The 12,639-nt window shown below is 35.0% G+C and overlaps 1 protein-coding gene across 1 annotated transcript; it reads right to left on the bottom strand.

The window, feature by feature from the left end:
- Window positions 1-2,584: 2,584 nt before the first annotated feature.
- LOC115950022 (probable pectinesterase 29) lies at window positions 2,585-12,388 on the bottom strand. The gene is made up of 7 exons (XM_031067275.1): window positions 11,750-12,388; window positions 11,431-11,534; window positions 5,888-6,067; window positions 5,567-5,726; window positions 4,073-4,288; window positions 3,238-3,476; window positions 2,585-2,744 (listed from the first exon to the last, which is right to left on the bottom strand). The coding sequence occupies exons 1-7, from the start codon at window positions 12,386-12,388 to the stop codon at window positions 2,585-2,587; spliced, it is 1,698 nt and encodes a 565-aa protein (XP_030923135.1).
- Between the last annotated feature and the right edge of the window lie 251 nt (window positions 12,389-12,639).

Below are 12,639 nucleotides of genomic sequence, written 5' to 3'. Positions count from 1 at the left end.
TCTTAAGAAAACCACTCTTTAAAATCCCAGAAGTAGCAACAAGTAGCTATTTAGGCCCATTCCCCAGAATGCACAACCTTGATGGTATAACCCAATAGCAAGGTTGTTCAAGTTGGGGTTCAGGTTCCTTTTTGGTTCACTTCTTGCGGGAAGATCCATCATTTTACATTTTGTTATAGCACTCTTACAATCTGTTATATTTTTTAACTTCTTGCTATGTTAGCTGTACTAGTTATCTTGTTGACTGACCTTTTTACTGTAACCAACTTATCTGCTATAGCTAACATTTCTACTATAAGACATTTACTTTTAAATTTACAAAAAGTGTACTAGCGCTTGCCAATTAATATACATATCTTTGTCAATATTTGTTTTTATATTTGTCAATATTCGTTGTCTTTACTCTTGGGATGGCTTGTGCACAAACTAGCCTTTAGCAAGGTCCTGCTAGAATAGTGGGCCAAGCCCAACTCTTCGACACACCACAGAACGGGCCTGAGTATAGCAAAATAGGCCTCAACCCTTTAACATAAAAGGCACCCATAAGGAGTTACGTGAATTTTAATAATATGCCCTTTGTTATAATTCTAGTATCCCACATGAATTAAGAGTCCATTTGGTTGGAGGAGTGAAAAAGTGAGAGATAAAAAATTGTGGGAGAATGGAAAAGTGGGAGAATAGGAAAGATTTTAAATTCCCTCATTTTTGTTTGGTTGGAATTGAAAAAGTGGAAGAATAGAAAAAGTGAGTTTTTATAAATTTACTCATGCACCCTTGTTAAAAATTATGCCCAAGTAAAACAAAAAAAGTGACAAACAACCAAAAAAAAAAAAAAAAAAAAACACAAAGAAAGCAAAAGAAAAAAAATACGAGCAATGTACACTTAAATCAAGAGAAAAAAAGAAAAAAGAAAAAAAGAAAAAGAGGAGACAACGCCAGGAGGAAGGAAAAAAAGGGCAACATCTAGGAGGAAGAAAAAAAAAAAAAAAAAAAAAAGGTGAAAAGAGCAGTGTACGGACAAAACCCATGTGCAAATGCACAAGGACATTTTTTGTCTATTAAGTAGCCCCATTTTTTTCCCTTCAATTTTCTCTCCATTTTGGAGAGAAAAATTTTTGGTGGGCCCAGAAAGAAAACACCTGGACCTTACTATTTATTTTCCCCTTTTCAGTCTCCACCCAACCAAACACACTCCAAAAAATTTTTCCTTTCCATTTTCTCTCCAAAGTTTTCCATTTATCCTATTTCACTTCTAAACAAAACAAACACACCCTAAGTGTAAGTTTAACCATGTGTTTATAAGTTCTTGAGCACCATCTCTTTGCAAACCAATTTTCAACATTGGTTCCTAACACCCTCTTATATAGTTTAATTTCTCCCAACTTCCTGGAAAAACCCTCCCATCTCTTAGTCTCTTTGTCATTTGCTCTACGGATTTATTTAATGGAGTGTCACTTTCAAACTTGCACCTTTTTTTTTTTTTTTTTTTTTTGAGAAACAAGAACTTGAACTTTATTAAGGTAAAAGAAACAAATCAGCCGTGATCGGCACAAAGTACATGAGAAAGGTGTGGAGGAACATTCTCCGTCCATACCGAAAAACCCCTAATATGTCTAGCATGTTGAGCTAGTTTATGTGCTACCATATTACCCATTCGACCAACATGAGAGAATCTAATATTGCCATCTACCATCATGGATTTCGCTGAGCTGAGAATATGACCAAAGGAGGATAGAGATGCTTCTTCAGACTTTAGTGTTTTAATAATATTTGCAGAGTCTCCCTCTAAAATGAATGAAGTGACGCCGAGCCCCAGTGCAAAAGAAATAGCTCTAGCAGCTACCAAAGCTTCTGTTCAAACTTGCACCTAAGGACTAGGTTTTTCATGGTAAAAATATTGTGTCCATAACTTTATTCCCGAGAGAAATTAGAGTTACAACAATGAATATATATTTCATACCCATGATTCTAGTGTCTCATTGGGCCAGTTAGAACAAAACCAAACATGAGCCAACTCCAACATGACACAACTCACAAGTTCACAAGCGTTGATACGAGGATTCAGAAGCTATGGGGACAAGGGAAGGAGGTAGCAATTCCTTTCGTATGAATCACAAAACATTTGACTTTATAATTAGAATAAGTAGTGTACAATTAATTATAACATGTATCGTTACAAATGAAGCATCTTTTATCATGGTAGAAATGTTCCGTTTCCATAGATATTCAGTAATGAAAATGAAGTACGACCGTCAATTTATACAAAATTATTCATGATTCATCAAATACCTTTCAGCCGGCAACTTATTGCAAATTTTGCTATAAAAAGAATTCCTAATAAAGAGACCTTTAATTTGGCATAAACTATGAGCCATTTTTCAACATAGATTATATACCAAAAATTTTCTTAATACTTCGTAGCCGTTACACACAATTAAATCGATCCTAAAACCAAAAAAAAATAAAAATAATAATAATAAATAAAATAAAAATAAAAACAAAACAAAAGAATTGACACAAAAATCCGTCAAGCCATGAAAAGAAAAGAAGATAAGCGTTAATTAAAGAAAGTGCAAAAACAAATTTAAAAAGGTTGTGCATTGAGCCAGCCTTCATTATCAATGAAACTAATGTTAGTAAACTGCTCCAAATCGGTTGAGTTCAGTGTCTTCATCCATGGCACTCGTTTGGAAGTCTCCGCTCCAGGTCCATAGCAGCCATGCTCCACAAATGTTAACTGCTTCCTGATTATTTATTTAACAATCCCATTAAAACAAGATTAATGGATTTCCTGATGATTAATACATATATTAATTGGTTATTCGAACAATTCAGCCCCCAAAAAAAAAAAAAAAAAAAATCAATTAAAAGGCTATTCTAACAATTAAGACATATCATGCTGAAGGAATGAAAACATTAGTCAATCGACTAATATTGAACAGTGCATGCCAAACATATATAATTGTGAGTATGTTTTAGTCATAATCAAAATCGTGGTTACAAAGTGTGATTCATTTCTTATCATATGACTAAAAAACTTTTGAGTAGATAATTTATTATTGAAATATAACAGTGACGGTGACCAAACAAAATTTAAGAAAAAAAAAGGAGAAGAAATTTGATAGAAAAAAAAAAAGAACCAATCTGTATGGAAATTTCTAATTAAGATAATATATAGCATATGTAAGATCATATTTTACAAGTGCTTAAACAATTATTATGTAATAAATAGCTTACTCAAAGCCAGCACTGCCCCATGCATTCCATCCTTCTGGCTCTACAATGTGTGTAAGATTTGAGTTGTAGAAAATCACTCTGGAATAACTTCTCCATGGCCTTCCCAAGAAAGTTGAACCAGTGCCATGCACAATGCATTCCTTGAACACAAACCCGTTTGAATCATATGGACCGCTTCTTCCCTGTGCTGTGATATAACCTGGATCCACAGCTTGTCCCAAAAATGATATCGAACATTTCTACACATAAAAGTAATCAGGGTCATTCTGGGGCACACACAAATTTTTATGGTATCATGTTTATCTAATTTTAGTTCATATATGTAGTATATCAAATAAAATAATATTTTAACTCTTAATTAAACTATTATATAAGGTAACTATTAGATTCTCAAAAAAATAAAAAAATAAAAAAATTTATTAGATGAATGTGTTTGAATAGAATTCAAACTCTAATTAAGCTTGCTCTCATATTAATGTTTGCGAGCTGATTGAAGTGAAATTTAAAATGCCACTGCTTGTTTGAAGTAAAAGTTTGACTTCAAAAGACTAGAGTTTTGGATTTGGAAATGCTTCACTTAAGAGGACTTTATGAAAAATGTGCTAGTTAACAATGACAATGAAAAAAAGTCTAAAAGATTAAGTTCTTAAACGACTAATACGCTTTAAAATTTTCTAGAAAATGAATCATTTTCTATAAAATTATTTTATTTTCCTATATTTTGTAACCTTAATGTGTTGGAAAACAATCTACGAACTTCTTTTATTTAGTTTTACTATGAAATAGAGTTGTTTGTTGATGAAAATTATGGTAAATGAGACCAAAATAAAAAAACCTCATAAATAGATTGGCCAGCACCGAAGATAAAATCAACAGCACCCTGGATGGTGCACTTGTTAAAGTAATGTCGTCCTTGAACATCCCACAAAGTGTCTTGCAATCCATAAAACCCACATCGATAGAATACAGACTTATCACCGCTGATCATGGCTGCCACCGCTGCTTGTCTAGGGCTATTAGGGTTATTCCAATCTGGATTGTTGTATGTATTCTGTTTATTAATAATCATAGAAAGCCAAAATGTTATGTAAAGATATGCCGGATCAAATTTACACTATGATTTAGCTGTTTAAACTTTCAATATAATTGCTAAATAAAAATAAGATGAACAAGTAATTTTTTTTTATAAAAATATTTCCTACATTAATGCATGGTACTATAAAACAAGTAAAAAATTAATAATTTATAACCTAATATATTTACTAAACTTATCAAATTGTGTAAATATTAACAAAAATATTTGATACCTTAATCTATCATCAGTCAACAATCATTTAGGCACTAAAAATAAGTAGTTAGAAATGAACGATAATACAAAGTTAAGTATCTTTATTTAAATTACAAATCATAAAGTGTTAGGAGTAAAACCCCTTATATATTTTTCATTTATTTTTACAAATAATTTTTAGAATAGCCATAGGTTCATTATATTTATGAATATTATATCAATTTAAATGATTGGCATATACCATTTATCACTAATTAATTTGTGACTCTATTAGGTGCACAAAAACAATTATGACTATTTAAATGAATATGAATAACCCAATACTTTCTTATACCTGTTAAAAAAAATATTTCTTATAAAATTATATACTTAAAAAGTTCATTTTAATTTATAAATACAATATTAATTTAAATTGAGATTTAGTGTTATAAGCGCAATTATTTGAGTAGAAGAAAATGTATTTTAAAAAAAAATCTTTATAACTGAAGGTCTCATTTTGTTTTAAATACACAATGACAAGTGGTAGTAGGTTTTAATCTCCACATTTTCTTTATTTATTAGTGGGTGATGTGGAAGTACTGGAGGCAAGCTAAACCCCTTTATATATATATAAAATATTTTTTTATAAAAAAATTATACACATGTATTTTTTTTTTAATGAATTTCGGCCTACCGGCCCTACTGTGAATCCGACAATGCCTATTATCTAATCTCATCTCCACCAAGGTTTCGATAACTGTTGGGCATCCTTACAGAGTTTATTCAATTCAAGAGGGTTTTAACTCAAGATGTTAATCAAATCTAATACAAGGGAGTAACCTTTTGCCACTGATCGAGTCATCTTCACAGGTTTTAATTTGCAGAAATAATAAAGACATACTAGTCACTTTTTAAAGCATGTTTGCACCTAAAAATTATGTTAATAAGTAAAAGAAAACAAAAAAGTTGTTTTAAAAAAATTAGGCTGAACCTATGGACTAGTCAATGTCTGTATGACTTCTCAAAAACACTATATATGATCAAAGGATAGTGATATCTTACCCTGAAGCTTATGCTTTTTGCCACGATATGATCTGCTTGAGATGTAAAAGTAGGGCTTTGGGCAAGGTTATCATGATCTCCCCATTCGACCAATGTCTTTGTCTTTGCCACTCCTTTTAGGATGATGTATGGCTTATCATATGGGATTAAGAGCTTCTCTCTACATGCACAACAATTTATTTTTGCTCATATATATATATATATATATATATTCATCAAAACCACATATAATAGATTTTAATTCATAATAATAATAATAATAATAATAAAGCATATATAGAGTGCAAATAAACACGATTATCACCACACAAAAAAATTTACCTATAGGTGCCGGCTTTGATCCTAATACAAGTCCAATACTTGTTATTGGAAGGAACAGCATCTATAGCTGATTGAATGGTGGAGAAATTGGCATTGCCAGATTGATCAACGGTGAATGTTTGATAAGGGAGCTTCTTATTGCCGACTTGTTTATAAAATTGAGCATTTGCTAGGCCTAGGCTGAGAGCAATACATGCACAAAAATACCATCGAAGAAAAGCCATTCGATCTAAGAAGTGTGGAAATATGAAAAAGAAAAACAAAAGCCGCACAAAAAGAAAGATCTCGAGAGAGAGGAAGTATGCATGATAATGACACAAGGGTTTTTACTTTTAACTTTTAAGACCCATATATGCTGAATTTTGCATTTAAGGCAAGAACGGATTTTAGAGGGAAAGCGGGAAAGTCAGAACTCTGTATATGGAAGAATGTCAATTAATTGATTCTTTAAAATCATACCAGAGATTTTGTTCCTTGTTTTAGCTACATCTTTTTTAAGAAGGGTTTTTTTTTTCTTTTCTTTTTTTATTATTATGTTCTTTTTCAAGTTTTAGATTCTCTTCGTCTCCCTCTCCTTCAAACGTCCCCACAAAATTCCACAAAAAGAAAAAAAAAAAAATCTGCTCATTAATTGCTTAAAATATTCTTGTCATAGTATGCAAAATAACTACAGGTAAGATACATAGCTGAGTTGTTAAAGTTGTTCCAAAAAAAAAGAGCAAAAATTGATAAACGGTGCTTTGAACAAATGAAAAATATAAAGAAAATATCACTGAAAAAATATTTTAACAAGTTGTCAAAATTGATAAGTGTTGATGAGGCGTAAACCTATCTAATCCGCATATGCATATACATAAGAATTGTACCGTGACATAAGTGGGTCCCTCTTAATGAAATGATGCCACTTATACAAATTAATGTGGGTTAGCTTCTTAATAAATACAAAAAATAAAAAATACTAAGTGATGTTATATTTGTATAAATGACAATGTTTTATTAGTTAGGAGGATCATATCAATAGTCCTCCAGTACACCTAATAATTTCTCTAGAATTAGGCCTATAAGTTTATAAGTTTAGTAGTGACACTTCTTCACAAAAAACTAAAATTAAAAATAACAAAAAAAGTTTAGTGACATTAAATTTTTTACAACAATTTTTACAACATGTTATTATATTATGATTAATATATATTAAAAATAATATATATGTATATATATATATATATATTTTTTTTTTTATGAAAACCTCATAACTTAATTAAGAAGAAGATAAAAACATTACATCTTGAGTCAAAGCTAACTCAATCATAATAGGATTTTCTTTTATCCAAGCTACATAATTTGCAATTCCCTTAGCATGCTAAGCCAAGAGATGAGCAGGGCAATTGCTTTGCCGTTTAACATGAGATACTTGTACCTTCCTAAACTCTCTCAATTTTAGACGAATCCTTTCAATGATGTTGCTAATTGACTTTGGAGGGACATTTGAACCGTTCACGGCCTTTGAAACAATCTTGGAATCACATTCCAAAATAACTTCACAGATACCGACATCCAAAGCAAAAAGAACACCCTCCTCCAAAGCCTTGGCTTTTGTCTCTAAAGGACTCGGTAGGGTTGGAAACTTCTTGCTTAAGGTTGCCTCTACCCTACTAGTACTGTCATGGATCACTACCCCAACACCAGCAGCATGTATGATAGCAAAAGTAGCTCCATTGGAGTTAAGCTTGTACTAGGATGCTTTGTGTGGGGTGGGGGGGGGGGGAACCCAATGGACTTCATTCTCAGCTTCGGATTGAGGTATCTTGAGATTGACTATGTGAAATTCTTCCAACAATAGCCTAGCTTTCTGAACTATTGCTGAGGCTTGTTGCCTTGCCTTACCCTGCCTAGCCTCATTTTGACTAAACCACAGACTCCACACCACCATAGCCATTAGTTCCAACAACTCATTGCCCAAGTAGAGGCCAAACTTCAAGTGCCATAGGAAATTAGCCACAAAAAAAAAAAAAAAAAAAAAAAAAAAAAAAAAAAACCTATACCGTGTGCAGCAAAAGAAATACTAGTGTAAGTTTCCAAAACTCACAAGCCTTAACACAATCCCAGAATATATGCCCACTACTTTCAGCTCCTTCCCCACATGCTTCGCAGATTGGATCATTGAAAGTTCAATTAGTGTATAAAACACTATGAACGTTTAGACCCCCAATTTACAAATTACCAATTCAAGGTTACTGTCAAACAATTAATGTGCGGAATATGAACATAAGCTTAAAACAGAATTGATAAACAATCTAAACCAAATAAAATCACACCCACAGCAGAAATTAAATGGAAAAGATTAAGGGAAGAGAGATGCAAACACAAGGACAACACACGATGTGTTATCGAAGATGAAACCGAAGCCCTCAGTGTAAAACCTCTCCGCCACCCTCCAAGCGGTAAACAATCCACTAAAGAATGTAATTGGGATACATGAACATCAGAAGAACCTCTAAGCCTAATCTACCCAATGTACCTAAGCCCTCCAAGCTCCTACTCCAACGAGGTTACGCTGAACCTATTTCTTCTTTAGCTTACCGGATTCCGCTACTTGACCATAGCATCAACCAATATGAAATTGGTCCCTTCTTAACTGCTTCCCAAACACCAAATAGCCTTTTCATAGATATGGGTATGGTGAGAAAAGGTTTTGGTAATGTACCTCTCAAGGATTTGACAATGAAGAGGAAGAGAGTAGATGAATTTGAAGAGTCTCTATGTAAAGATTGTGGATGAATCAATCTTGTTTTTCTCTAGGGTTTCTCTCTCAAAATTCTCTCTAGAAGCTCTCTACATTTCGTGGGTATAAAGGTCAATATATAGTAGGGTGAGAAGGAATGCGAAAAGTCAGTTTTTCCCAAACAGGGTGGTCTGGCGACTTGGCCTCGCGACTGGGCTGAGTCGCGAGTTCAAGCCGCGAGCTAACGGCCTGGCCAGCCTGGGACTTTTGTCCTGTAGTGCAATAGCTGGCATGACTCTTCAGCTCCCCTGCATGCTTCACACGTGTGCCAGCTTTGGTCGCTTGCCAGTCACGAGTCACTCGCGAGTTCCAACCGCGAGTCTCTGCATCCTTGCACAATCTTGAGCATTTCTTCACACTCTCCCACTCACTACCCTTACATGATTCCCACCTAAATACAGGGTTACTAATTGCTAAAACACAAGTAAATTTGACACGGAATAAAGCCAACAAGATGGTTGATAAAATTCAACCTTACAATCATTAATGACTTTTCTACTATACAAATTGACTTTTGTTGGTAATATATTCTTGCTTACGACAAAAAGGACTTGACTTTATTTGGAACATTAAGCCTCGCAAATTGTTCTCCAAAAGAGTTTGTTATTTTGGTTGCTTGATGCTTCCCCAGAATCTCTAATAAGAGTTCTTGCAAGAGCCACTTTGTACGCATTCTTTACCATGAACAACCCTTTGGGGTTATAAGCCCACACCAAATGGTTTGTGGGTAGTCTAGAGCTTAAAGGGATGCTTAAAATAGCTGATGCATTAACTGATGGGAAATATTATCTTATCATGTCCACTCTCTGAGCCTTAGTATGTGGGTCAGTCAACGATGAAACTTTAGCATCAGATGGTACCTCATATGGTCCGGAAGTGAGTTGGAATGTGGATGGTTGGGGCAACCACTTATCCTTCAAGATGTCCAGGCTTAAGTCATTACCTACTTGCCACCTATGCCTATCTTGAATAATTGATTGTGCCAACATAATACTTCGTCATGCAAATGATAGGCGGTTCCCTAGCTTAGTGGAGAGAGTCTCCGTTAGGAAAGTAGCGAGCTTTAAACACCCTATGAACCAATGAAGTTGTGCTTGTCTGTAGACACCACTCTTATTTGGCTAAGAGAGCAAGGTTGAACGCCTTAAGATCATGAAAACCCAAACCACCTTCTTCCTTTGGCTTACACATCTTGTCATAACTTAATCAAGCCATTTTTTTTTGTCGCCCCCACCAAAAATTGCGTACTAAGCTTGTTATCTCATCACATAATGCATTAGAAAGCTTAAAGACGCTCATGGTGTAGGTTGGAACCACTTCTACCACTATCTTGATCAAGATCTCCTTCCCTGTAGTAGATAACAATTTTTCTTTCCACCCAAATAATTTGTTATTCAGCCTCTCAATTAATTGGTGAAAAGTGTTACATTTATTTTTACCCACCAAAGAAGGGAGACCAAGGTACTTTTCATGCTGTTGGATAATCTAAGCCCCAAATCTGTGCTTAACATCGTCCTAGATCACCTGAGAAGTGTTCCGCCTGAAGTAAAGGGATGTTTTTTCACGATTTAATTGTTGGCTAGAAGCTATCTCATATTTGTCGAGGATGATAAGTAATGTAGAGCAATCCTCCTTTGTTGCTCGGCAAAAAATGAGACTATCATCAACAAAGAATAGGTGAGAAATTGCAAGTCCCCAAGCACAAACTGCAGATAAACCCTTTACACAATTCAAAAACAAATACAAAGAGAGGGGGTCCCTTTGCCACAAACCCCTTGTGGGAGCAACGTGGCCTTGAGGTTGCCCATTAATCTTTACAGAATATGTAACAGAACAAACACATCTCATCATTATTTCAATCCATTGAGTATGAAAACCCATCTTGTGCATGATCTGTTCTAGACAACCCCATTCTACTTGATCATAAGCCTTCCTCCCCATTCCACCCTATCATAAGCCTTACTTATATCAAATTTGAGGGCCATCTCCCCCACTTTCCCACCTTTCTTCTGGCTAATATGATGCATAGTTTCAAAAGTTACTAAAACATTGTCAGTAATAAGGTGATTAGACATAAATGCACTTTGATTCTCACTAATGATGGGTGGGAAAAGCACTTTCAACCTATTCGTTAGCACTTTAGAAGCTAACCTAGAAACAACATTACTAAGACTAATAGGGTGATAATGGGTTATCTTGGTTGGGTTCTTAACCTTAGGTATTAGGATAATATATGTATCATCAAAACTTGGTGGGCTAATACCTTAATTAAGAAAATCTAAGACACTCTTGGTAACATAATTGCCAACTAAAGACCAATAATGTTGATAAAATAAAGGGGGTATACCATCCGGTCCTGGAGATTTTTTTGGATGCATTTGCTTGAGTACCTTTGCCACCTCCTTAGCTCGAAACTCCATTGTTAGCGCCTCATTCATTGACATAGATACTACTGGTTGTACAGCTGTAATTACATCTGCTGTCTCTGATGGACCATTTGTCCTAAATATGGAGTGGAAGTAATCCACTACAATTCACTCTAAGACCTTATCATCATCCTACCATGCACTTGTTTCATCACAGTACCCATGAATGCTATTTCTCTGGAACCAGTTAAAGGACTTTGCATGGAAAAAACTTGTGTTACAGTCTCCACATACCAATCATGTATTGCGTGATCGTTGCTTCCACATCGTACTCTCTGCAACAAGCCAAATGTTAAGATTCCTCCTTACCTCTTGTATTTCCTCTTCAATGGTACTGCTCATCTGGCATGATTCCAACATTTGTAACCAATTTTGGAGATTTGCAATCCTCCTTCCCACATGCCCAAACTCCACCTTGTTCCAAACTTTCAATTGCTCTCTACAAGTATCAATACAATTCTTAAATTGAGACCCTCCGAACTTGTTTAGTCCTTCTTGCCAAGACTAATTTACCACCGCATCACATCTTGGATCCTTAACCCACATAGCTTCAAAGCAAAAAATCTTTTGCTTGATTTTCAATAGAGCCTTACCTGTTATGCAAAGAGCCAACATGGAATGGTCTGATGCAAAAGTTGAGAGATGTTAAACTACTATTTCACTGAACTTCTGCCTCCATGTAGTAGTAGCCAAAGCTCGGTCCAATCGTATCTTAAGGCGACCATCCTCAGACTGATTCTTGAACCATGAAAACGGTGGACCATAGAAGCCTAAATTTGAAAAACCACGTTGGTTGATGACACCTCGAAACCGAGACATTTGCCGTAGCGGCCTCAAATTTCCACCCTCCTTTTTAAATGCCTTAGTAATCTCATTAAAATCTCCTATGCAAAGCCACAGTAAATCACTAATTAAGCTAAGTGATTCCAATAACTCCAATGTTTCCTCACTTTTACTTGTATCCAGATGACTGTAAAAACCTGTTAACCTCCACACATCACCATTGCCTTCATAGTCAACTAAAGTATCAATACACCAACGAGAATATTTGCGCACCTCCACCCTTGTACTAGGTTTCCATAGTAACGCAAGACCCCCACTATTTCCTTCACTAGAAATTGCCACACCCTGTGTATACCCTAACTCATGCTTGACTCGGTTCATAATATCTTTATGAAGTTTCATTTCCATTAAGAAGACAAACTTGGGATCTTCGGCCCTTAAGACTTTCTTGAGAGCTTGAACTATTCGTTGGTTCCTAAGCCCCTGACAGTTCCAACTTAAGGTACTCATTTGTTCCAGTATTGCTGCCTAGCAGCCACCGCTGATCCAAAATTCTCTGCCAACATCTTTCCAAGCACAACTATATCATGTTCTAACTTTTGCCTTTTTTTTCCCCAACAGTCAACTCTTCACAAGTCACGCCTTTTCTTTTTGTCCCCAAAGGTTCTGCATTTGTCTCTACCATGTTCGTAATTCCTTGGTGTGGTGGTTTCCTTTTCCATGATCCTTGCTTAGCACCCCCGATTATAAGAGTATTCTCT

Source organism: Quercus lobata, chromosome 6 (genome assembly GCF_001633185.2).
Source record: "Quercus lobata isolate SW786 chromosome 6, ValleyOak3.0 Primary Assembly, whole genome shotgun sequence".
NCBI classification, from domain to species: Eukaryota; Viridiplantae; Streptophyta; class Magnoliopsida; order Fagales; family Fagaceae; genus Quercus; species Quercus lobata.
This window is presented reverse-complemented; position numbering and strand designations above follow the sequence as displayed.